This window comes from Sus scrofa, chromosome 18, assembly GCF_054392235.1.
Source record: "Sus scrofa isolate SSC_HxYL_T2T_F1_AM1 chromosome 18, Sscrofa_HxYL_maternal_Yorkshire_Landrace_v2.0, whole genome shotgun sequence".
NCBI classification, from domain to species: domain Eukaryota; kingdom Metazoa; phylum Chordata; class Mammalia; order Artiodactyla; family Suidae; genus Sus; species Sus scrofa.
Window position 1 is genome coordinate 34,784,716 of NC_139400.1, and position 27,574 is coordinate 34,812,289.

Below are 27,574 nucleotides of genomic sequence, written 5' to 3' on the forward strand. Positions count from 1 at the left end.
TTTTGATGATGAAACTATTTAGACTCAAGAATTTAACTGCTAACTGGGACATAATTCCTTAGCAAATGTTGCAATTGTAATGATGAACTTTTAAGAAGGAATATTTGAAAGCCAATACAGATTGAGCCTTTGGACTCAGGAGTTAGAGAGAATGGTAGCCCAAAGGAGGCCAAAATAAACAAACATGCTTTGAGGTGAAAGGGGAAGACAGATGCTTCCAAATATATCAGTGTCACTCAAGCAAAATGCCTAGTGTCCAGAATTCCCTTCTCACATTATTTTCTTTCGTAATCACAGGATGCTGCTCTCCATTTCAGCTGGCTCCATACAGCAGGGATTTCACATGGGGAGAGTGTATTTTCAAACTTTAAGTTTTATTTTGAACGATACCACCTCTCCACCCCCAACACCACCACCAACTAGGATCGGTTAAAATAAGAGCAACCAGCATATCTTATAAGGAGCATATTCTAAATAAGCTATGAATGGCTGGCCATATTTGATAGCCACCGTTATAACACCCTGACATTTTAACTCACGTCTCAGACTACAGAGAATAAATAGGAAATGAGCTTGTCCGTCAAATGACGTTGTATTATCCTGTAATATAAACTGCCCCTGTCCTTGTAATATTTATAACACACTGTATCAGCAGAATGGCCCATTACCAAGGGGTGAGAACGGTTCCAGCCGTCCCAACAACAGGTGCACACACTGCGTATGTGAAATACAGTTATGCCAACCGCACCAGCAAATGCGGGATGATCAAGTGCCTGTAGCAACACTTTTGGAGAGGAGAGCTCTTGATTACTCCTACCATTTGGAGATATACAGACATATATAGAGATATAGATATCTATCTATCTATATCTATATCTATCTATCTATCTATCTATCTATCTATATCTATATATATATATATTGCGCTCACAGCATATAAAAATTCCCAGCCAGAGATCAAACCCATGCCACAGCAGCAACCTGGGCCACTGCAGTGACAACACTGGATCCTTAACCTGCTGTGCCACAAAGGAACTCCCTGAAGATACATTTTTAGCAGAAGTACACATTTAACCTGGCCATAACTACAACAACTGAGCTTGAGACTTGCAGTTCAGCAGAGGAGAACTTCGAAAGGAGTGAGCATTACTGGCCACTGTCCCTCTGATCCTCCAAGTCACCTCCCCCTCTCCTTTCTTCTTGAGAGATCTGCAAAAGAGTCCCTCAGAAATCACTTTGCTAGACCACACGCAAGTTGTTTTATCACCGAGCACTTATTTTTATTGGAAGGGCTTCAAAATCTGAAACCTCTATGCTGCCTTCGAATATATTAGTTGGAAGGTCAGATGCAGCAAGACACAGTAGGAACAGAGGAGGGCGGGGAATCCAAAATCTGGATTTGGATTCTGGCTCTGCCACTTGAGTGCTTCATCCCCAGGGGAGAGTTACGTAATTGCCCCACACCAGCACTTTCTCAAAGGTGTAGTCGGAGTAACAAATCCTACTCCGAGAGATTGCAGAGGGAATGAAATGAGTTTTCTTTATGTGAGTGTCCATCATTGACCAGTACATGATGTTAAATATATAAAAATGAAGCTGAATAGAAATCAATATCATATTTTGACTCTAATTTTAAATTAAGGATTCTTTATGTTTTTCAATTAACATAGTTTGGTCTCTGTCATAAAAAGTGTTTCTACAGTAAACTATATGCTTCTATACACCCTGATATATAATTTTTCTTTGAGGGCTTATCACCTGTTAAGGCAAAAATATGGTTTATTTTTATGTTTGTTGAAGGTAAATGAAAGCATATGTCTTGTCTGTTCTGTTCACTTTTGTCTTCCCAACTTAAGAACAGTACTTGGAGTTCCTGTTGTGGCTCAGCAGAAATGCATCTGACTAGTATCCATGAAGAAGCAGGTTCGATCCCTGGCCTCGCTCAGTGGGTTAAGGATCCAGCGTTGTCGTGAGCTGTGGTGTAGGTCACAGACATTGCTCAGATCTAGCGTTGCTGAGCCTGTGGTGTAGGCCAGCGGCTACAGCTCTGATTGGACCCCTGTGGACTGGAACCTCCACAAGCTGTGGGTGCGGCCCTAAAAAGCAAAAAGAGTACTTGACACAGAATGGGTATATACTAAATAATTCTTGGAATGCATGAATACAACATCTTTTTTGTTCTCAATATGTAAAAGTCTTTTTTATAAATACCACCATGGAGGATTGGGAGAGAAAGTGGTGAAAATGTGCATTAAGAAATTTATTTCAGTAGAATTTTGAATAGTGGCAAGAATGACAAAAATAGAGTCAAATATTTGAGCAAAGTAATGAATTTACAGTAAAAAATTAATAAAGAGCTATATTATAAAGGCAATATATTTCTCAGCTACTATTAAAAAGTCTTCACCAAGACTTACCACAAAAGCAAGAAATATAGCTCTTGAAAATATAGTAGAGATGAAAAATAAAACTTGGGTTTTTTTTCATATGACAAAAAGATTTTTTTCTGGATTTATTAAAGGAGCTATGTATTTATGACATTTTTTGATGCTCAAATACAAATCATATAGTAGACCTCGGATGTGTGTCATATATAACTAAAAGTCAAATTACCATGCTGTCCAGACTTTTGGCATTTTAGAAATATTGTAGAGTCTATCATAGTGAATAACGTTTTAATTTTTCCACTATAAGAATAAAGATTTTTTCCCACAGGTGAAATATACACCTAGAGAATTCAAGAAACAAAATGGATGGAGTTTTCCAGGATGATGCATACCCTATACATTTTATATTTAAACATTATTTAAAATTGCAGGACAGTTTAGAAACTGCAGGTTCCCTGGATATGCAGGCAAAGCCTTGGAGAATGTTCCCTACCTGAGTGAACCTTTAGGGACCCTCGGCCTTCACCTACAGTTACTCCAAACTAGATAAAAACTGATCTTAAATGTTTATATAGAATAGTTTAAATGACAATGATGAAAATAATGAATAAAGGAGTTCCCGGCATGGCTCAGTGGTAATGAACCCGACCAGCATGGATGAGGATGTAGGTTCCATCCCTGGCCTTGCTTAGTGGGTTAAGGATCTGGCATTGCCCTGGCTGTGGTGTAGGCTGGCAGCTGCATCTCTGATGATTGACCCCTACTCCAGGAACTTCCATATGCTATGGGTGTGGCCCTAAAAAGCAAAAACAAAAAAAAAGGAAAAGAAAACAAGAAATAGAAACAAAAAAAGAAAACAACAAATCTCCTTAGTCCACTGGGAACATCTGAAATACTCACTGAGAATTAAGAGATACAATATTTTTGCTCATCAGAAACAACTTCCCAGGAGTTCCCTTATGGTGCAAGGGGTTAATGATCCAGCACTGTCACTGCAGCAGCTTGGGTTGCTGCTGTGGCTTGGGCACTACCCCTGGTCCTGGAACTTCCACATGCCACAAGCACAGCCAAAAAAAATAAAATAAAATAAAAAAATAAAACTTTTTTAATTAAAAAAAGAAAAAGAAAAAGAAAAGCCTTTCCACCCCATCTATTCCCATCTATAAAATATGCAGCATATAACCTGATGGGAAGCCCTGAGAATGCCTAAGTCATCTCTGTTTATTGCTGTTCTCCTCTTTCACAACTCAGAACCACATTGTATGGAAGAGGGGTCTAGAGCTTGTGTAACTGGAGGAAAGAAAAGAGGTGTCACTGGAGGACAGCAATTTGCAAGGCAGGAAAAAAAAAAAAAAGAGAGAGAGACAGAGAAAAGGCTGCTTTCTCAAACTCCTCAAACCCCAGCCAATGCTCAGTCAAGCTGGGCGTAATTTCAACTGTGCGCTGCCCTTTCCTTCCCCAGGCTAACCTCACACAGAGCAGGAATCTTGGAGAAAGGGAGGAATTAAAAACAAACAAGAACAAAAACAGGGATTTCTCCCCTGGTCCCAATCTGATGTCTCCCACTGCGTGTCTTGCTTTCCCATGCCTCCAAGGGGCCAGCTGCCTGTTACCCCCACAGAAGGGCTTGTCCATTTCCACCAACATGGAGGAACTTATAGTCCCTCTCTGCTTCTTCCAAATGTCTCTGCTTCTCTTTTCTAGCTGTTTGAAAGTCATATTAAGCATCTTTTCCAGCCTGTTCTGAAGCCTCTTCCTCCTCCAAGGAATTCAAGACTCCTTTCCTTGAGTGCCACCCACGATGCACAGCTGTGGGCCATCAGTTTACTATTTGCTGTAACTTTACAGACATAACAAAACCCAGACGAGATTACAAAAACGCTGGACTTCCTGGGAGATGGTGGTCTTGATAGCTTCCTTCCAGATAGCCTTCAGAATAAGATAAAGCTTTAGATGAGATCAGAAGAGAAGGCAGACTGCTTTTTCTTGAGGCACAACTGATTTTACTTCTATTTTGGACCAAATCAAAACCATTCTGAAGGTCCCTCTTTTGTCTCTTCTCCTTCCTTCTGCTTTCCCCCTTTTCAACATTTCTTCCTCCTTTTCCGTCTTAATCACTTAATCACATAGAGCTTTAGAGGAGGAAGAAGTTATCTGCTTTCCATCCTCAAGCCCTGGTCGCATTTTCTGGTCTTAGCTTAAGAGTTCCCCAGCCCTTTGAGACTTACCACAGTGTCAGCAGTAGCTAAAGGACATCCGTAATGAAAAAAATATAAAATCGACAATCTCCAATTATGAAATACTGAGCAGAGCACAAGGAGAGACCTTGTTCTTTGGGAAAATGTTCAAATAATGGCAAGTCTCTGTCCCCTGATGCCAAAACAAGGAGTTAATTCAGCCCTTCGCTCTTAAAATAGGGAGTCCATACAAAGGCAACAAACGTAACAGAAAGGAAAGAACACTGGGGTGTTACAAGGATACCAATACCTAAGCATCATACCTAGTTTCATGGATGCCAGAGACTCAGCATCTAAGACAAGGGCTTTGCCAGCAACACCCCCAAGGCCCTCTGAATCCTGGGTCTGCTCTTCTTCCTTCCCCCCAGCTCACCGCCCCCATTCATTAACTGCTGATACCACTTAAGCGCCACCAAGTATTCTTCCCTTTCCTCATCTACAAATGACCATCCATCTTCCATCCTACTTTTCTTGATGTTGTAAGGATCAAAGGAGACTCTAACAGTGAAATAAAAGCTTTAGAAAAGGTATAGCCCCTCATAAATGTAAGGAGTATTTAACTATCTCTTAAAAAGTGATCACAGGAAAGAACCTCTTGACAATTTTAAATGTTTTAAACTGCTAAAAGATGAACTGAGGTTCAGCTAAAAATGTAAGAGATTATTGGAGCAAAAACGCATTACCATGCGCCAGCGCCAAACCTGAAATGATTAAGAACAATCCGGCATGGGAGCTGGGGAAACATTTACACAGAGAAAGTCCCAACGCAGAGAAAAAAAATTATGGACAGGCTTTAGCCTAAAGCCTAGTTGGCTGTTTGTGACTAGTTGTCCTTGGTGTTTTGATTTTGTAATCTTGAGCCATTTACGGGCTCAGATTTTGGTTTGCCTACATAGGCCCACACAACCTCAGAGGCACCTCAGTTTAAAGGCCTCCTTGTTTATTTAACCAAAGAAACACCTCAAAAATTTCCACCATGTGATTTCATAAGGGTTCTGTCACAAGTAGAATGCAAAAGGGCAGTGTTTCTACATTAGGGGCATTAAAACATTTAAACATAATCAGTGGATCACCATTGCTACTCTTCTTCTCTGACAAACATCCAGTGTCCAAACAAATGTATCATTATGAAAAAAATATGGCCCTGATACCATTTAGGCAATGGACACACTGTTTAGATGCAGGTGCTAGATAAAAATGAGGCGGTATGTTCTTTGCACAACTAAATATGATTTAATTTTACACCTTGTTATAGGGTCTTATAAATAAATTCACAATCAGGATATAAAAAGTTCCTTATCACCTTACATTCCCTCTTTGAGGCTTGGAAAATATGATTGCAATTGTCTGGTCCTTGGCCCTTCCATGGTACTCACCTACGAACATCCTGAACGCCTTATTTTCATTTTCCACGTCAGTCCTATTCTCTTCTCTCCACTCTTCGTACTACAGGCTTGCTGCACATCCTCACTGCCCACCCTGTCCATTTGATGACCTCGACTCTCCTCTTAGCCCGGCAGGGCTCTCTTCATTTCACCTCTGCATACGTAAAGCCCCCAGGCCTCTGCATCAGGCCATCATAAAAAAATTGGGGGTGGGAGTTCCCATTGTAGCTCAGCAGAAAAAAGAATCTGACTAGCATCCATGAAGACACAGGTTCGATCCCTGGCCTTGCTCTGTGGGTTAAGGATCTGGCTTTGCCACGAGCTGTGGTGTAGGTCACAGATGCAGCTCAGATCCTGTGTTGCCGTGGCTGTGGTGTAAGCCAGCAGCTGCAGCTTCAATTCGACCCTTAGCCTCCATATGCTGCAGGGTGTGGCCCTAAAAAGACCAAAAAAAAAGGGGGGGGGGTGGCCAGCCAAGAATCTCTTTCAGCACCATAGTAAGCATACCCTACCCTGTATGGGGAGGCCAGCCTCAATTAAACACCTACCAGAGAATTCAGACTCTGAGATGGGGAGTAAGATTCCCCATCCACTGCCGATCCAGTCACCACATTCATACTCTCAGGGGAGGTTCCTGAACCCAACTCAAGTGTCTAACATTGTCACTCCATGCAGATGGCATCCTTGGCTCCTTTCTCTCCCCCCAGTACTTACATCCAGAAATCCAGGGTCCCCATGAACTGCACTGATGATTATAGATGGAAACCCCACATATTCCATGCACCTGGCCCTGCATCTCCAGGGCAACAAAAGTCACCTCCAGTTCCTGGTCAAATTAAATGCTACAGAATGGAGGTGCACATTTCACCAACCCAGAGGAAGCCCACCTCATTCTACCCTTGTGGGGGCCAAAGCATTAAAAAGAAGGGAGGAATGAGTATGAAATAGCCAGGCACCAAATTCTGCATAAAGGAAACATCCTATCTTAAAGCAAATGTATAGACCAAGTCTCCTTAAGTGCACATTTATGTCTCAGCGCACATTCTGTTTCCGTGCTTATTCTGAGCATCCTTGTAGCTGTTCAGTCTTTATGGCCCCCTCATCTTGTCCCATCAGCTCACTGGCCAGCACAAATATACAACTTGGGGACCAACCTGGGTAACATCTTTCCTAGCCTGACTGAACCCTGAGAGCCCTCTTCCCCAAACTTTCCCTCTAGAAGCCTCCATCCAGTCAACCCTGATCCTCCAACACTGCCAGATGCTACACTATCACACCAACACACCCTTACACAACCTCACGTATTCCGTCCAAAATCTTAGAGCTCTCCACATTACACATGCATTCTAGAATGTTTATTTGAAGGCCAACTTTTTGCTTAAAAAAATAAAAAACTGGCAGGAAATGACAATATCCAGTAATACCACAACATAAGCCCTCTCTCCAGAGGAAGGAATAAGACATCATCTAATACTGTTATCAAATTTTCAATTCCCTAAACTCTATAATCCTTTCTGTAAGGGATGGATTGAATTGCAGAATAGCATTTGGCTTTTCTTTTTCTTTCTTTCTTTCTTTCTTTTTTTTTCTTTTTTTTTCTGTGACTGGCTAGAAAAGTAAGTTTCCTTCTGAGAAGCCCAGTTTATTCTTAAAGGGCCCCGCAGATGGTCATGGGTCAGGCTTGAAGAAGAAAGCATCTCTTCTAACAGGCAGATTGCTTTGGTTTTCTCAGGAAAGCAGGAGGTAAGGACATCTTATAAATAGCGAAAGACCTGGATGAACCCAAGGGAGACCAGCCTTTAAGAATCCAATTGAAAGTACAAAAGGAAAATTTAAGGACTGCTGGACACCACAGGAAGTCCTATACTGGACACACAGCATGAATTGTACGAGTTTCCATTCATCCATTCATTGAACGTGTGCTGTGCCAGGCATTGTGTGAACTCGATTTCTGCCCTGATCCAACTGCCAGTAATTTATTCCAAGGTTTTGTGTAAATGCTAGACTTCACAGGGAGCAGTTGCATTATTTTAAGTAGTCGGGTACTTGGTCAGGGTTTTGCTGAGAATTGTGCTTAAGATGATGTGCACATCATCAGATGATGAAACGTGCTCCCATTTATATCACAGGAAAGGGCATCCTTTTAAAGTGTCATGATTCTATATTAAAAGCAGGAGACAATGCTAGCTTCTTGAAATTTATGTTCCTGACAGAATATATTTTCACAAATATATTTTATCTGCTCTACCAGCACACAAGTGTGTTTCAGGCAGACGCAGTATTACTTTAACTACTGTTTCTTTAAAAGAAAAATCATCAGTTTATCTCCTTTTCTTTTATATCTACCCCCCACAAAAAAGAAAATTAACGCTGCCCCAAATCTATCTGCTCCTAAAATAGCTTCTGTAGCATTAAAATACACAGATAAATAGGTTTAGCTTGTGTGTAGGAAGCGTCAGATGTGTTATCAATGTTTTCAGTTTACTCAGGGAAGAAAAAAAAAGGTAGTTAATAATAAAGGGAAGAGTGAGGAAAAACCCATTTGAAATCACTTCTGCCCTCTAGGTGTGTCCAGCTGGGAAGGTTTACTGTTCAATATGAAAGTCGACTTTCTGGCTGACACTTTGCTAAGGTCAGGCAGTTCTTGCACTGCTACAGAAAAGTTAATTTCCTGTTCCATTTTTCCTGAAGCATCTGTGCACTTTGGCTAAATTAATGCTAGATTTTCCACTAGGGAAGAACTAGACTTAGGGCTGAAACTATTGGAATGCTATTACACTACCTATTGCTTGTTAAAGAAACAGTGAAACTCAATTGTAACAGTGCAGTTTTGGGCTCTTAGTGGCATTTTGAAACATATCCATAACTTGACATTTGTACAGCACATTTGTAAAGCTATTTAATGAAAAAAGTATTTCTGGTACTCACAGTCACGTTGCATTTATGCATTCTTCTCCCTCAAGAGGCGCCAAGAGCAACGAGAATATCTTCCTGACATTACTCTTTGGGATGTGTTACATTAATTGAAAAAGGAGGCCATGAGACTGAGGTGGCTCCAATGCCTAGGGGGTGGTTTATATAAGCCAATCAAAGTGGAGATTTTGAAACTGACACTTAAGCACGACCAATCCCAAGCATCAAAGGAGGCTCCAGCCATAGCCAATCAGTAATTTCCTTGCTCACTTCTGCCTTTTCTCCAAGACAGTCTTTCCCTGCCTCTTGTCCAGGGAGCGCTTTCGGTTTGGCGCCAACGCCAATAGAGTTTCAAACCCCTAAAAGTTTCAACATGCCTCAGTTTGGGAGTCCCTGTGGGGCTCAGTGGAAATGAATCCAACTAGTGTCCATGAGAACAGGGTTCCATCCCTGGCCTCACTCGCTCAGTGGGTTAAGGATCCGGCATTGACCTGAGCTGTGGTGTAGGTCGCAGGCGCGGCTCAGATCCCGCGCTTTGCTGTGGCTGTGGTGTAGGCTGGCAGCTGTAGCTCTGATTGGACCCCTAGCCTGGGAACTTACATATGCCGCGGGTGCGGCCCTAAAAAGACAAAAAAAAAAAAAAAAAAAAAAGAAGAAGCAGCCTCAATTTCTCTTTTAACAAATGTGATCAGGTTTATTCCCCTGCATTTTATAATCTCAATGTTTCCCAAAGCACTTTGAGCTACTGTGCCCAATTCAATTCTCTGTAACAGGTATTTGCACCCGCACGCCACAGTCTAGGGTAATGAAACCCCAAATAGTCACTAGCCCATGGCCACTGAACTTCTCAGCAGTGGTTCTGGATCCTCATAGACGCATGTCTTCTTTCATCTGGAAACACTGAGTGGGGCACAGCAGGATCTGCCTCAGATACATGTACCTTTAACAGGTGGTTCAGGGGGTTTCCAGAAGCCTGTACCACCAGCCCAATACCGTCCACTGTTTCTTCTGTCAAAATAATAAATACCAGGACCGTGGAGCAATATTACTTTTTTTTTTTTGTCTGAGCCTGCAGCATGTGCAAGTTCCCTGGCCAGGGATGGAACTCATGTCATAGCAGTGATCTGAGACAATGTAGTGACAACGCTGGAGGCTCAACCCACTGTGCCACAATATTAGGGAAGGGAACTCCTCAATATTACTATTTAATAAATTCTCCTTTCTCCCTACCATCATCAAGCTTTTCCCCTTGCCTGATTCTCCCATCTTGAATGAGTATCCTTCCTCGGATAAGAAATCGGTTATCCAAAGGACTGAAATATCAAAACTTTGTAAATAATTGGCACTTTATCAATCAGGGAAGACGTGCTGCATGCCCACTACGTGCAGGCAAACACTTTCTTCCAAGTTGGAGGAGAAGAAAGCATTGTGAATAGCCCTGGAAAACCAATGAAATGTGCCTGCATTTGACTGCACTGAGAATGTCAAAGAGAAAAGTGACCCAAGACTGCCAGCACAGGACACTCCACTTTAAACACTTGCCTAAGCAAAATATAACAAAGAAAGCATATAGGCTGAGAATCAAAAATAGCTACTATATGTGCATTATTGAACTAAATATAAGCCTTTTAAAGTACTTATTTTTGAAGTCAGAGCTTAAACTCCGCTTCTTAGGGGGAAGAAGGGCACCAGACTTTATTGTCCGCTAACTCTGGTCAGCCACCATGCTTGGTGTTTTCAAAGACATATTCAGTTTTCACAAGTAGGGCTTAGGTGGCTTCATTTTTCCAATGACAAAATTGAGAGTTTACAAGTGTAGGTAACATGTATCTATGTCCTAGAGCTAGTAAATGACACAGCTGGAATTCGAACCACTGTGCAGAGAAGCCCAAGGGTGTTCCACAACATTCTGATGCTCCATGAGACTGCTTATTCAATAGACTTAACCGGTTTGAAGTTAGAAGTCTCAATGGGGATAGTCAGGTCTATTCTGCCCAGCAATCAATGTACAGGGTCAAGGACCCTCCCCTGCAATGTGCAGGGTAAAGAAGTCTGCTTGTAGGCAGACTGGTTGGGGGTTCTATTCAGAGTCCCCAAGTAATGGTTAGAGAAACCACATGTAGTTAGGTTTCAGAAAAAGTGCATAAGGCCAATTCTGAACTTTCAAATCCATGTGCTCTGCTTAATAATTATTTTGGTTCATCTATAAGTACCCAAAGTCTCTATTAGTGAATTTAACTGGAAGTTGAATCAATTTTTTTCACTAAGATCCTTATATATTCACGGATTATATAACCTTATATAACCAAGACTTAATGCATCTTTTATGGTGATTTTCCTCTTTTAAGCCTGGCATGATAGCCAAAATGCTTGATTTTGCATTTTGAATAAGCCTCTGTAAAGTACATAGGTTGACCAAAGGACTTCAATCTTGCAGATTCCCAAAGTTGTTATAGTTTCTGTTAGAGAACACAAATCCTGTTTTAGAATATGAGCTCATCCTTTTCATGAGAATAGCTTTCTAGAAAAAAACATCCAAAGGAAACCAAAAGGAAAAATGAACCCAAAACATTCTCTTCACCCCAAAGGCCACAGACTCAAAGTTGATAATAGGAAACGCTTTTTATAATGTCAGTGTATCTAGTGGTTTCCATTTCAGAGGGTTTATCTTTGTAAGACTTTCCAATTCTCTGGCACATTAGAACAAGAAATAGAATTGCTTACAGGGAGAAAGAGGCAGAGGGTATGGCCACTACTGTGAAAAAAAAAAAAAAAAAAGCAAGAGAGAATGACACCAATAAACTGATTAATTTCTGGATTAAAAAAAATTTAACACAACTTGCTTAAATATGAGCTTCATCAAGACTTCATTAAAGTTTGTCTAGGGCAAGCAAATATGAATTTGTTTAAAATTCTCTCAGTATGAACAATTTTTTACCCATTGCATACTTCATTATAAAAGTTTAACATGATTCTAACCAAGTATCAAAGAAATCCACAAGCACTCAATGTCTATCATCAGCCCAACCAATTCTATAAAAGTCTCATACCTGTTAATATGCTGACAGTATCTGCTACACAAAGACCTCTGTCTTTAGATGCCATCGGCATGATCTTAAAATATTTACCTCCAAACCTGGTTAAAATATAAAAGCATGTAAAAGGAAAAGCTTGGAGTTCCCATTGTGGCTCAGAGGAAACAAATATGACTAGTATCCATGAGGGCACAGGTTCGATCCCTAGCCTCACTCAGTGGGTTAAGGATCTGGCATTGCTGTGAACTGTGGTGTATGTAGGTTGCAGACTTGGCTCTGATCTGGCATTGCTGTGGCAGCTACAGCTCCGATTCGACCACAACCTGGGAACCCACATATGCTGCGTGTGGTGAGGCCCTAAAAAGATTTTTAAAAAAAGGAAAAGAAAGGAAAAGCTCAATTTTTGGCAGCATCACTCTGTTAAAACACAGAAATTTCTTATGACAAAGAGTGGACAGATGATGGTGACAAAGCAGCCAGGAGAGATGGGAAGTAATTAGCAAGGCACACAGGTTGGGAGAGGATTTTTTTTTTTTTTAATATGGTAGATATTTGAGGATGTTTATAGGAGCAGAATCACAAAGAGACAAATGAGCTGAAGAGAACAGGAAAGATGGATGATAACTGATGGAGCAAATTCAATGGAGCCAAATGGCAAGTCATAAGCACTAGACAAGAAGTGCAAGAAGTGGTACCGGGAGGACTTCAAGGGATACCCGGGGGAAGAAAGAGACAGGGGGAGTTCCTCTCATCTCCTGGTCTCTGCTTTATTTCCTCTCTCTCTCTCTCTCTTTTTTTCTTGTCATACCCATGGCATATGGATGTTTCTGGGCCAGGGATCAAACTGGTGCCACCACAGAAGCAAGGACCAATCATCCAGTCATTAACCCATGGCACCAGAGGGACCTCCCTGGCCTCAGCTTTAAAAAAGGATTTTCTCTGACCTTCAAATTCATGATTCATTTATTTCTCCAGTCATTGACTAGATATTTATTTATTCAATGCTCACTACATTTGCTCACTACCAGTATCACTCAGATACCGGTTTGGCCCTGGGGATGGAGCAGTAGACAAGTCAAATAAAGTCCATGCACTAAAGGAGCTCATCATCTATGTAGGGACAGTAAACAAATAGAAATATGTTTATTCAGGGTCAAAAACCTTAACATCGTCCCCCTTCTCCACACCCAACTCATTTCTCCAATCCTCAACTATGGCGTGTGGTTAATGCTAGCATTATAAATTTTCAAAAAAAAAAAAAAAAAAAAGATTCAGCCCAAACTGAAGACTCTGCTGACTGAGAAGCAGGCCTGACTTTGAGGGGTGTAGCACCCTCCCTCAGATTGGTCTTGATTCTCAAGGCTCATTTTATTGGGAAAAGGCAAGAGCTAGAGGCTGAAGAGCAGGGAGAGAAATTCAACAAGGTTTTCATCTCAGACACTCCTCACCCAGGTCCTTGGGTTCAATGGGGCAATGACCATTTTGTGAAAGAAACTACAGAGGTGGGTAAATCCTCAAGGAGATTAAATAATAATTATTCTGATAGTTAACACTTACTGAGCAATTTCTATCTGCCAGGTCATTCAAGTATGTCACATGATTTCTCTCATTGAAGCCTCGCAGGAGTCTCCCAAGATGGGTGATGATAAACGCATTGGTAGGTGATGAAACAAAATCCTAAAGAGGTCAAGAAATGTCCCCACTGGAGCAAGGTAACAAGTGCTGTTGACTTGACTTGAGAGCTCATGTGCTGAACCATTCTTCGTCCGCCCCGTCCAGTTTATTAGTTTCCTAGAGCTGCCATTAAGTACCACACACTGAGCGGCTTACAGCAACAGAAACATAGTCTCACAATTCTGGAGGCTGGAAGCCTGAAATCAAGGAGTCAGCAGCACCATGTTCCCCTTGAAACCTGTAGGGTAATATTTCCTCGCCTCTTCCGAGCATCTGGGGGTTTGCTGGCAATCTTTGGGACTGGTTGGCTTGCAGCTATATGACTCGCATCTCTGAGGCAGCAGCCTGACCCTTCTGCCTGCCTTTAATTCAATCCCCTCTCATCCACTCTGCAAGGTGCCTTACAGAATGGTTTCTCTGAACATAAATCTATTCGTGCCACATTTTGCTTCCCCTTCTTTGGGGGTTCCCTGCTGCCTTTACGAGAGAATTCAGACTCCTTATCATGCCCCCATTTCCAACACCCAGACCCTGCTGAACGCTCCACCTCATCTATTTACCTTCTTGCTCTGCTTCTCTCGATACATTTTACACACACACACACACACACACACACACACACACAAGACTCTTTAATTTCTTCTTTGTGTACTATTTGTAATATTTTACTACTTGTAATATTCTTTTATTTCTCTTTCTAGCTCCTTCTCATCTTTCAAAATATTGTCTTATGGAGTTCACGTTGTGGTGCAGCAGAAACGAATCTGACGAGTAACTATGAAGACACAGGTTCGATCCTTTGTCTCGCTCGGTGGGTTAAGGATCCTGCATTGCCGTGAGCTGTGGTATAGGTTATGGACATAGCTCAGATCCTGCATTGCTGTGGCTGTGGTATAGGCCGGCAGCTATAGCTCCGATTCAACCCCTAGTTTGGGAACCTCCATATGCCACGGGTGTGGCCCTAAAAAGCAAAAAACGAACAAACAAAAAACCCAAAAATATTATCTTAAAGTTATGGATTCCCTAGTTATGGATTCCCTACTCTATGTATTTACATATCTGTCTCATGGTGCCTTTTATTTCTCTATCATCAGTACCTAGTGCAGTGTCTAGCATGTATAAACTGCTTAGAAATATTTATTAAATGAATGAATGAAAGATGAAAGAATGAATGAAGAAAGATAAAGGGTCAAGAGGAAGTAAGAGGTTTTTTTTTTATGTTAGAGAGGGGCATTTTCAGTGAGATAATTATAAGTATTTCACTTGAAGAAAATGATGCCATTTCCCAAGAGTAGGAACATATTTAGAAATACTCTGGGGATTTTAGAAAGCAAAATTAAGCCAAGACATGGAAAGAACCTGAACGTCCATCAACAGATGAATGGATTAAGAAGACATGGGACATATACCCAATGGAATACCATTGTACTTTTTTCAGCCAGAAATAAAGAACAAAATAATGCCATTTTCATCAACATGGATGGAACTACAGATTCTCATACTAAGTGAAGTAAGGCAGAAAGAGAAAGACAAATACCATACAATATCACTTATATGTGGAATCTAAAATATGGCACAGATGAACCTATCTATAGAAGAGAAACAGACTCACAGATATAAATAGGAGACTTGTGGTTGCCAAAGGAAGAAGGGAAGGGAGTGGGATGAACTAGAAGTTTGGGGTTAGTAGATGCAAACTAGTACAGTTAGAAGGTATAAGCAATGAGGTCCTGCTGTATAGCACAGGGAACTATACCCAATCACTTGATATAGAACAGGATGGAAGATAATATGAGAATTAGAAGGTATAGATCTGTATAACTGGGTCACTCTGCTGTACAGCAGAAATTGACAGAATATTGTAAATCAACTATAATAAAAAAATTTTTTAAAAGAAAGCAAAATTAGCACAACTACTATATCAGACATTAGATTACCCTGCCTCATGTACCTCTCTAGTGGGCACTTCTCACACCACTGTTGTGATCATAAACCTAAGGACATTTATATTTTCACCATCGCAGCCACCACTGACCTGACCACCCCTATGCACAGGAAAGATTGAAAGAGAACAAACGAAGTTCGTGTTGTGGCTCAGTGGTAACAAACTTGACTAGTATCTATGAAGGCTCAATTTCTGGCCTCGCTCAGTGGGTTGGGGATCTGGTGTTGCCAGCTGTGGTGTAGGCCAGCAGCTGTAGCTCCAATTCAACCCCTAACCTGGGAACTTTCATATGCCTTGGGTGTAGTCCTAAAAAGCTTTAAAAAAAAAAAGGAAAAAGAAAAAGAACAACTATCTCACCTTTGCCCTGGCAGGACTGCACCCACAAGGCCCTGGCTCCCCCAAGGATGCCCAGAGAGTCCAGGTAACATGACTCAGAAGCAGCATGGGGCCAACTCTAATCAATGAAAAGCAGAAGAAAGAGAAAGCCAAGAGACAGATAAATTAGATAGATAAAGTGCTTGTCCTTCCTGCTCCTTTCCCCAAAGGCCAGTTCTGAGTTGCCTAGTTTAATACAGTCAGTCGGGGAATGTCTCCCAATAATGTACTCCCAATATTGTACTCATTTATATCTGTTCTCCTTCCTTTATTTCCTCTCTCTTAGGTCCCTGGGATTGCCCCAACCTATAAAATAGTAGCGTCTAAGTGTTTGCTTTCAGTTCTGCTTTTGGAAAACCTAGGCTGAACAAGTAATTTTTTAGAAATTTTCAAATGTTACATATATTACACATTATTTGACCCACAAATAGATGAAATCAAAAGTATCGGTAATGAAAGCACTCATTTATTTGCCTTGGGGGATGGTTAGACACGGGGAACGTGGCTGCAGGGAACAGTCACTGAACAGAAGAGTTGGGAGAAATGGAGAATGAAAAGTGAAGTGAGAAAGAAACAGTAAGTCTCCTTGCGGAGCATCGACAGGAGATAATCAGAAACACATGGCCATGGAGAGTACAAATATATTCCCCAAGAGCAAAGCTCCCATCAAAGGAGCACACAGCAAGGAGATTTTCTCCCATTGTGTCTGCGTATCATTTAATGTGCTTTCCATGCCATGGAATATTAAAGTGCTAGATTCTAGGCAAAGAAATGAATCTACTGAGTGACCTACTTCAGGGAAGATGACGGAACTTGTCTTCAGTTTATATATTAAATTGCAATAATTTTAAGACGCAGCACAAACAACAAACGTTGGGAGAAAACCCAGAAGAAATGACAAAAGTACATCTGCTTTGCAAGGCCCTCTGGAAAGCTCAGATGGAAAAAAGAATTAAAATTTGGCCAGAAGAGGGAGAGCACTTCCTCAGTGTGGAAAGTTGGCATAATACTATACCATGATCTCAAGCTGCACTGAAACCAGTTTGAGACATTGAAGCAGATCCCAAGTGCAAAGGTGTAAGGAACACACTCTCTTACCTTTAGATATTTGCTACTACAGAACCCTCCGTTTCCAGGCAAAGAAAGTATAAAAGATCCTCTCTTAGAAACAACTACAGCCAAAACAACTGGGATATACTTATTGCTTATTCATGAAAGTATGAAAACTATGATTCAAGAAATACTCTGTGAGTATACTTTGGTTTCTGAATGTTTATCCCTGCAGACACTACAGCATTCATTGAAACGCTTTTTCAGTGTCCTCATGTGGATTCTGAATTTAAGATTTTTTTTCCCTTTTCAGATTTATCATCTCAGAACCAACTCACACTTTCTGGAGGAGCAGTTAGTATACAATTTAACTGCACTGCTTTTTAAGCATTTTCTTATTTTCTAGTATCTCTTTAGGCCTGACTATCTGAAGAGGATTATAATTTTTCCCAGAGGACAGTGCACACATGCACACCTAGGTTTTTACATAAAATCCCTTGGTTTCATAGACATCTTATACATCCAAATACTTTCTGGAATCCATGAACCTTAGGTCAGAACCAGCTGTCTTAGGTAACTTTAAAAATCAGTAAAGATGGATGGATGCAAGTAAGAGAAAGCTCTAGTAACATGAATATTTTGATTTGCCAATAAAAGTAATAACAAAACTCCAAAATTATAGACGGGAACAATACTTCTATAAAATGCCTTAGGTCTTGAAGAAAATCTCATCAGTTATTTTTTTAAATGACCTTCACAAGTAGCTGGGTTGTTTTGTTTGTTTGTTTGTTTTGTCTTTTTGCCTTTTCTAGGGCCTCCTGTGGCATATGGAGGTTCCCAGGCTAGGGGTCTAATCGGAGCTGTAGCTGATGGCCTTTGCCAGAGCCACAGCAACTCAGGATCCAAGTCATGTCTGCAACCTACATCACAGCTCATGGCAATGCCAGATCCGTAACCCACTGAGCAAGGCCAGGGATCGAACCTGCAACCTCATGGTTCTTAGTCAGATTCATTAACCACTGCGCCACGATGGGAACTCCCACAAGTAGCTGTTTTTGAGAAGGATCTATGTATTGACTCCAAAGACATTTCTTCACTTTAGCTATCTGAAAGCATATTTGATCTCCGAAATGGGATAATTATTTAATTCTTTTCTGGAACATAAATTACAAGGGGAACTAATTCATATTTGGTTTTAACTAACTTCCACATGATTCCTTCCAGCTTCCTTTCTATCCTATCTCTAAACCAATGCCTGGCCCAAAGAAAGTTGAAAACAGAGGTATACAGCAAATGTTTGGAAATTCAATTTTCATATCCACTGAATTTACGAACTATGATTGTGAATTCAGAATCTTGCTTATGGTCAGAATATTTAAGACTGTGGAAAAAACCATCATGTGTTTGGCATTTTTTATGAAGAACATTCTAGAGTCAGTGTTTTACACGAGCAGCCAATAAGTTTCAGATGGTTTATAAGTGGCAAGAGATCCAAAGCTGAAAGGAATTTTCTGTGACAGCCTACAAATAACAGTTAACATATGCCTAAGTTACAGGCAAAAGTAGGAGTCACATAAAGAGTAAGAAAGGCAGTATATTAATGAATAAAAACTGTTTTGTCCAAAATATTTAACAAAAATTTTAGGTACTTAAAGAGCAAAACAATCTCAAATATTTTAAAGCAATCACACTTATTGGAAACAAATAAGAAGTGACTTTCAAAATCATAGTTTATGTCCATCATAAGTTGAAGTATTAAAAATGCAATTAAGAGCAACTTAATGCTATCATAAATTTAAACAAATACAAATTCTTCAATTACTTTAGAGTATTTGATTCCCATTGTCAGGTGAAGTTTCATGTAGATGTGTTTCTAGTTATATTATCTCCTTTTTTTTGTCATATTTCTTGGTCAAGATATTTCTTGACCTTGTTAATAAAGTAAATTACTCAAAAGTCCTCAAATTTTCTTTGTTCAAACCTAATATTATCTTGTATTTCAGTAAGTTCTTAGAGCTGTGGTTTCACAAATGGTTATTAGAGCATTGAATTTAGAGCATCAGCCCTACAGTAGGAACCAGTGGGACATACCATGTTGTACCACCAGCCCTGTAGCCTGCCTAAGCATCTGTGAGTGTCATCATACCAACCTTACCTGTCTCGAAGAGTTATGAGTCTGAAATGAAACATGCAAAAGAGTTTTTAAAACAAGGCAGAAGTAGTGTTAGCGATAATGGTAGCAGTGAGTGTTGGGATTCAACAAGAAATTCTGCTCCCAACAATAACAATGATCATAAGTTCAACCTAAACCCACCGCTGATATAAGCTAATACTCATAGATTTTTAAATTATCTTGCTACACCACTCTCTGTAGCACAAAAATCAGTGGTTTTGCTACCATGAATATCTATGTGCGTGTTTTTTCTTTGTCTTTTTAGACTGGACTATTTTTAAAGGTTATCATTTCACTAATAGGCATAAGCAGAGAGGTATATTAAAATAGAAATTCTGTGTGTTGACTTGCATTTGTGTGTTTTTCAAGACTTGACAGGTAAGATTAGTAAAGTTATTAGACTTGTAAAAGTATAGAGTAACCTACATTTTCCTAAGTCTATAAACTATAAAATGCAGTGTTCATTATTTTGAAGAAACTTATTACACTATTTTTAAAAATGCTTCAGAAGTAAATATATTGCTTTTGAAGGGTGCTCAGCAAGGAAAAATAGACTTAACCAATTATAAAATGTAATTGTGGCGTATCTTTGAGTCTGGAATGGTCTAACCAGTCATACTGGCGGACTTGAGAAAAAAGATATTCAGCATTTTCCAAATTTTATGCATCTTTGACTAGTGTTCTGAACTGCTATGGTCAGATCTCTTAGAACCCCAGTATTTTGGAAAGAATTCACATCACTCCCATCTCCTCCCGATTGTTTATTTCATTTAGCTGAAATGAAGTGAAATTCTGAGATAAAATAATGGCCAGGACTGTCTGAAAGTAAATATAAGAAGTCGAAGCTAGCATGTGTTTCACTGTCATAAGGTCACTCTCTGGACTGTGTATACTCTGGATCCCTTTCAGACCTCATGGAAGTTAATTTTAGTTGTACAGAAGGGTCAGAGAGAAGTAGACTGATATCTATCCTGGCAGAAAAATGTCAAGGTTAAGCTTCTGGCCGCCTTACCTTTCTGATTTCCTGCGCGTTATCGGAGAGAAAGACGCACTGCTTGTCCACGGGGAATCCCTTCTGGCATCTGCTTGCCTGGGTTTCGGTGGGTGTGTTTGGAGCAGCCGCAGGGACAGTGGCTGTGAGCTTCCTGGATCCCCGGAGCGTCAGGGTCTGGTAGAAGAGACAGACTGCCACCACCAAGCCCACCAAGAAGGGCCGCGGGCAAAATCGCCGGCGACAAAGGAACACTGGACGACAGACCATGACCAGTTCAGCTTCACTTGGCCCCTGTCCACGTTGCCGGAAAAGTCATAGCTATTTTTTGTCAGCATGAAAAATAAAAATCTGTCTTCTTTTTTCCACAACTTAAAGCACATCAAGATAGCTCCATCCCCCACTTAAGAACTTTCCGAAGCGTCATGCCAAAGAATCATAGGTCCCAAAAGTCTGAGGCGGTAAATAAGAGCCCTTCCATGGATGACAGTAAAAAGTGGCTGGCTTGGGTTTAAAAAAAGACATCAAAATAATAATAGTTGCAACGAATAACCTGAGCTTACCCCTGGCTGCCAAACTGTTGCTTCCGGTAATGCCTTATTTTTTCACATCCTTCAGCTCAACAGTAAAAGCTTCACAGGAAAAGAGAAACAACAGCAAAGTAAGTCTGGAGCCTAAAAACAGCATTGGAGATGGCAAGAGGTTTAACCCAAAGTGCCTGTTGCACAGCTGGACGCAGACCAGCTCGCCTTAACAGTTCCTCATTTTTCCTCCGGTTTTAAAGCCGTCCTGCTTTCAGCCTTTCATGTTTCTTAACTGCTTCCCCTCACTCCGTTTTAAATTGCCACTCTCCTGTAAGCCTTCTTTTAACATAAAAAGGGAACACACAGTCTGAATGGACATAGTTACCATCCGTAGAGGTTTGCTTGTATTTGTTTCGTTCCAAGTTCAAAGTTCTATGTACTTACTCAGTTTTCATCCTTTTAGCCAGAAAAAAGTTTCCATGATCCCCTAACAGCTTGCTGAGCAAAACTGCTCGGAAGGAACACCCAGCCGTAGGACTCCAATGCATCTCCCACCCAGGGACACACGCACACAGACACACAGACCCGCGCGGCGCGCGCCGACCGCACGCAGCGGGGAGCAGGGCAGCAGGCGGTGCAGCCAGGGGCCGGCGAGGGGGCGGGGCTAGGGCCCGGGCTCCTGGTCCTCGGGGGCAGCCGGAGCGCGCTGTCAGCTCCGGATCCCAAGCGGTGGGCTTCCCCAGACTGGAAAAAAACCTTTTCTCATTTGCCCTGAAATGCGGCCACCCACTCAGGGCTGCAGAATTTTAAATACGTATTTGATGTTTGACCCCTTCTGTAATTTCTTTTTCCCAAGACAGCACTGGAAAAACAAATAGCACTTCATCCACTGATGACAAAGGTCGACAAGGGAGACTGAAGCCAGACTCTGTGCGTAAATTGGGAGGATCACCACTCTAGGGAATTGAAGTCCCTTTTATGGGGATAAGAAAGTCCTGCGTACTGCTGTCTGGACCTCAGAACGTGAAAGTCTGTTAATTTGCATTGATACTACCGGAAGTCTTTTTTTTTTTTTTTTTTTTTTGGTCGGCACCTAATTCGTATCACTTATTGCTCCTTTCCTGGAGTAAGGCTGAGTTTTTCAAAGGCTAATTGCCTGACACTTCGCTCCTCTAATGAATGGATTGGAGCAGACGCTGGGTCACTTTTGCTCACCAGAAAGGCGTTGTCCAGAAGTCAACTTAATCTAATGCTATACAATCTGCCACAAGGAACTCCTAGGAGGGCAAGTCTGCAAACTCCATCCACTCTTGCTGAGTCAGGTGAGGGAACGCAAAGGAGAAAGGCAAACTGTACAAGGCATGTTGCTCACCTCTTCCAGCCTTGGCTTTGCAGTCTGGAGAACCAGGACTGGCTTATGCTCATAGCAGACATTCTTTCAAGGCTCTTCTAAATAGGTTTTATGACCTGTTTCTGACCCAAACTCGTTCTTGTGAGCTGAGGTTCTCTTGTGAGGCCACACCCCTAAAGTGATCCCATCCTTTAGGCACGCTCCTCTGGGTCACTTGTATTTTGTGAGACGGAGCGCCCCCTAGGGGTGTCTCGCTATTACAGAGACAAGGGCATCTACACTTCCTTGCTTGGAAAAAACTGAGACCTTAACAGATTAAATAAAGCTTTAGAGAATAGGTATCCACACTAAAGTTAGATTTATGCCAAACCCTTTCGTACATCCCCTCCAGTGTATTTAATATTATTTTCTTTATAGATTCAGAGCCCTCAACCCCATGACAAATGAAGGAATGGAGAAAAATTAAATGACATTTGACCTTCAGAAGTCAAGAGAATTTTAAGAGGAAATGGCTAAACAATAGTGTTGGAAGACATAGTTTTGGTAGATGCAACGTAATTTGAGAGAGGATAGGAATTATGAGATCTCTAAATTAGAACTGTCCTTGTGTTGCTATGAGCCAAGGTGAGACAAAGTTCTTTACTAGGTGGAGAGGAATGGACATTGCATTTCTATTAAGGCAAAAAGTCTGAGAACTGAGAGTCCAGGGAATCTGAAGAGTCATTTTTATGCATTATCCATTTGCTGAGTACAGGATATGAGAGAAAGCATGAATCAAATGCTAAAATCATACTGTCTTTGAGCTAGGAGAAGCAAAAGACAACAGCATAGGTAATTTTATAGCTAGACTTCAAATAGCCGGTATCAGAAAGAAGATGACAAATTAGTATTCTAGAAACAAAAAGGTTGGAAAACCCAATTCCCTGTTTTAACCACTGAGTCTGAGGCAGGGAGAGAAGTGGTAAATAAAGGAATATCTGCAGAAGTGAGAAAATGGATAGGGTGGGACAGTGGAAAGGAGAGGTGGGAAATAAGATACAAATAAGACTAAGGGTGTCAATAGATAACGTCTGGCATTAGAGCTAACCCAGTCTGAGTAGACCCATAGCACTGCCACCTGTCACCTGGCTTTTAAACAAGTGATTTGTGAAATGAGCCTATTAATGCCTGCCTTTAGGCGTTGGTGGTGTGACTGAATCAGATTTTGGATGAGAGGAGCATTCCGTGCACATCTGTGGGAAGAAATACACGCTGAACACATGCCTGTTGTGGTTTTGATCCTGAGGCTGTGCACTCAGCCTGGTTTGGGGTCAGATGCATGAAGAGGGGCCTCTTGGAGAAGCCTCCAAAGCAAACCTGAGCATTTAGTATTTAGTTCTCGTCCCTTGATTCTGTAAGGCGGGGTTGGGTGGCCGAAGCTTGTTTGGGAGAATGAGAACGAGAGTGGGATGGAAGTGAGTAGAAGTGGGAGATGACAGTGGGAGGTATTCATGCCCCTGTGGTGTCGGAAGTTGACGTAGGAGCCTGGGTTAATCTGGAGATGTCAGAACAGGCACCGATGAAGGCAAAGAGTGAGTTGGCTCAGCGAGAGGAGTGGGAGGGTAACACACGCAGAACTGTATCAACCCGGGGATTCTAGCAGTGTTTCAGACTGAATGTTTTAGTGCATATAATTTCATAAAGTACCCCTTCCCCTAAATCATCTCAGGATTCAAGGGCCTGTGTAAGGGACACAGGCCCTTGGTGTGTGAAGCCACATCAGCCAGGGACAACGGAGTGGCAGGCATTTTAGAGTTCTATAAATTCAACATGGTGCAAAACAGAACAATCTTCCTCCTCAGACCTCTCCAACACAAAATATATTCTCTGTCGCACATGTTTGTTTCAGTTTTGATACAAAGTGGGGGAGAAGGGGGAGGTTTATTTAATAGCTGTTCATTTGTGTTGTGTTGGTTTTTATGGCCATAACTGCGGCATATGGAAGTTCCCAGGCTAGGGATAAAATCTGAGCTGCAGCTACAGCTACAGCAGTGCCACAGCCACAGCAATGCCAGATCGGAGCCGCATCTGCGACCTACGCCGAAGCTCTCGCAGCAATGCCTGATCCACAACCCACTGAGAGAGGCCAGGGATTGAACCTGCATCCTCATGGAAACAACATCAGGTCCTTAACCCACTGAGCTACAATGGGAACTCCAAAAAAAGGTACTTTTAAAGTTATTTCATTTTTTAAAACTAGAGAAATAAAACCATCTGTAACAGAGGAGATTCCAGTATCGGATCAGAAATTTGGGGAAAGTGATTTATCTCTTTGAGTGTCAGCTTCCTCGTAAAACAGAGGCTTCAGTGATCACTAGATAATCTCGAAGGTCACATGTGGCTCCAAAGTTATGCTTGTAGGGATACATTTTTGACATGGATTTCCTCTCTGTTGCAACCTGATAAGAAGAGGAAATCTGATTCTGGGCCCTCTTGATTTCCTGCAGGGGAAAGCCTTTGTCTTTCAGGAAGGCTCCTGACACATGACGGTGTAAAATCCAGCTATAGATTCTAGTGGCGATGTCGTGAATTAAGTTGCAGGGGTGCTGTCAGCCACACCTGGGCACTCACCCACCTCCCAGAAACTTTTTTCTAGGTGGTCTGACCTCTTTCCAGCTTCTATCACTGTTCATTTAACATTGACTATGGCACTTTTCCTATATGCTCTGAACGCAACAGGATGCCTTTAAATCATATATTCCATATTGAATCTTTACCATGCAAAAAACATCATCCCAAGCAATATGCAAAACAGAAGACTTATGACAAATACCATAAATGACTGAGATATAATAAAACACAATGAGGAGTTGGTCAGGGTAGGATAACTTCTATAGCAAACAACCTTGAGATTTCGGTGGCTTGATATAATAAAACCTATCTTTGCACTCCTATCATTTTCCAGGGTTTGTCAGTTTCCATTAAGACATTTAGTACCCAAATTCCTTGCACATAGTAACTTGCCATATTCTAGAATCTTGGATACCCACTGGGATCTTCTGAATCCACTAGCAGGTGAGAAAAAAGGAAAGGACATGGAGAATTACATGAGAAGTCTTTTGGAACCAAGCCTCAAGTTGGCATATATTCTTTGGCTCATATTCTCTTGGTCAGAACCCAGCCATATGGACCCACCTACCTGAAACTGAGCTGGAAAATGAGGTTTAGTGACGTGCTCAGGAGGAAAAGGAAAAGAGTGATCAACAGAGACGTCCCAACCACATCTAAGGTGGAGGTAAGTCGAGTGCCATGGAGAACCATAATCTGGAGGTGATAAGGCTTCAGGAAAGTGGCCATTTCTCAACTGGGCCCTGAAAAGTCACAGAGCTTTCAACTGCCACACGTATTATGCTTTAGTAGGAAACCACGAAGGATAAAACCGGAGAGTTCGGTCCAGATCAAAGGTGACTATTTAGCCTTTGTCTGTCTTTCGTAATCGCTATATCGAGTCACTTTTTGTTCAGATCTATGGATTTCACTGTAAGACCGCTGAAACTTTATGGGGTTTACACATTAAAAAAAAAAAAAGATTTTCCTCTTCTTTTGTAGTGGTTCTCAAACCACTCTAGACCGCGCTGCATAGTGAGCTCAGGACTTGGCAGAACTCTGAGGGTAGAAGGGACTTTACTCAGGCACAGCATTTGTTCAATTTACACATGGAAATAAAATAGTGTAGTGAAAATCTTCATTTTTCTGCTATCTTCTTCTTGTTTGATGTTTGTTTGAACAGACACATTCTGCTGTTCTAAGTTTCTAGATAAGCAAAACAAATAGACAAAATCTGCCAAACTAAATCATTTAAAATTTTTAAATTTAAAAATGTTTCATTAAAAATTAATTTACAATTTAAAAAATCATTTACATTTTTTTAAAAATTTTGGAGTTCCTATCATGGCTCAGTGGTTAACAACCCCAACCAGTGTCCTTGAAGACGCGGGTTCAATCCCTGGCCTCACTCAGTGGGTTAAGGATCCAGTGTTGCTGTGAGAGCTGTGGTGTAGGTTGAAGATGCGGCTGGATCCTGTATTGCTGTGGCAACTGGTTTAAAAATGCCTATTTGTAAAAGTCTATACACTGTAGATTCAAATATTGTCCATGGTATTCCCATTTTTCCCACAAGAAATATTTCACATCTTGGTAACATTTCACCCAGTGGGGGCAACTGTGTCCCCCAGGGGGCACTTGGCAATGTCTAGAGACATTTCTGGTTGTCACAATTTGGCGGCCCAGGGGGGATGCTACTGACATCTCTTGTGTAGGTGCCAGGAACACCTGGTCTAGGCCGGCAGTTACAGCTCTGATTCAACCCCTAGCCCGGGAACCTCTATGTGCCGCAGGTGCGGCCCTAAAAAGACAAAAGGCAAAAAAAAATTTTTTTTTTCATTTAAAATTTTAAAACTTTCAAACATTTTTAAATGTTTATTTTATATTAGAATATAGTTGCTTTACAGTGGTGTGTTAGTTTCAGGTGTACAGCAAAGTGATTGAGTTCTACATAAACATATATCCATTCTTTTTCAGATTCTTTTCCCATATACGTATTGCAGGATACGGAGCAGAGTTCCCAGTGCTACATAGTAGGTCCTTGCCGATTATCTATATTGTATAGAGCAGTGTGTATGTATTAACCCCAAACTCCTCCAAATGCTTGTCATTTTAAATTGTCTGCCCCCGGAGACTCCATACGACCACATTTGGTGCTGCCTTTTTGAAATGGGATATACACTCGCCAGCTCTTCTCCACCAGTCATTTTACTTATTTTTCAAAATGTTCTCTCTTCATAAGCATTTTGAATTTGCGTGCACCAGTACCCAAAATGACCTTTATCATCCTCTAGGTGCTGTATTCTAGTTACTAGCATAAGTATCTCTCTCTACAGTATAAACTGCTTTATGACAAACGATTTTACTCACCTCCAGATTCTTGCAGCATCGGTGTCATCTTGCAACTGGTTTAAAAATGCCTATTTGTAAAAGTCTATACACTGTAGATTCAAATATTGTCCATGGTATTCTCATTTTTCCCACAAGAAAAATTTCACATCTTGGTAACATTTCACCCAGTGGGGGCAACTGTGTCCCCCAGGGGGCACTTGGCAATGTCTAGAGACATTTCTGGTTGTCACAATTTGGCGGCCCAGGGGGGATGCTACTGACATCTCTTGTGTAGGTGCCAGGAACACTGCTCAGCATCCCACAGTGCACAGGACAGCACCTCCACAATAAAGACTCCTTCCGCAGAGGATGTCAGCAGTGCGTAGGTTGGGAAACTGAAGAAACCAAAGGAATGGTTTGTCCCACAGTTTTGACTTGTGGCTGCCTAAGAGGGGCTGTTACTTGATTTAGAATAGTGAGTCCCTGAGCAGCTTGTGGCAATGACACAATCGGCCTCATTGGGATTTTAACCATTTCTTGAATGGGTAATTATACTGCTCCTCCAAACAAATGCAACTTGGGCAATATTATGTCCTTTTAAGCCTTCTGAATTTGCTTTT

The 27,574-nt window shown here is 41.3% G+C and overlaps 1 protein-coding gene across 20 annotated transcripts in view; it reads right to left on the reverse strand.

Annotated features, from left to right (window-relative positions):
• Window positions 1–22,153, reverse strand: part of CPED1 (cadherin like and PC-esterase domain containing 1) — a 281,918-nt gene extending 259,765 nt beyond the window's left edge. For 8 of the 20 annotated variants that reach the window (XR_014834409.1, XR_014834411.1, XR_014834410.1 and 5 more), the window contains exon 1: window positions 20,187–21,294. Coding sequence is in view for 12 of the 20 variants with exons in the window: in XM_003134738.5 (XP_003134786.2) it covers window positions 20,187–20,435 (249 nt within the window). In the remaining 8 variants the exon portion in view is untranslated. Of the gene's footprint in view, window positions 1–8,937; window positions 9,042–15,933; window positions 16,031–20,186; window positions 21,295–22,061 lie in introns of those variants that run through there. The other 12 variants (XM_021078990.2, XM_013985645.3, XM_085006020.1 and 9 more) reach the window with 6 other exon arrangements.
• Window positions 22,154–27,574: the final 5,421 nt, after the last annotated feature.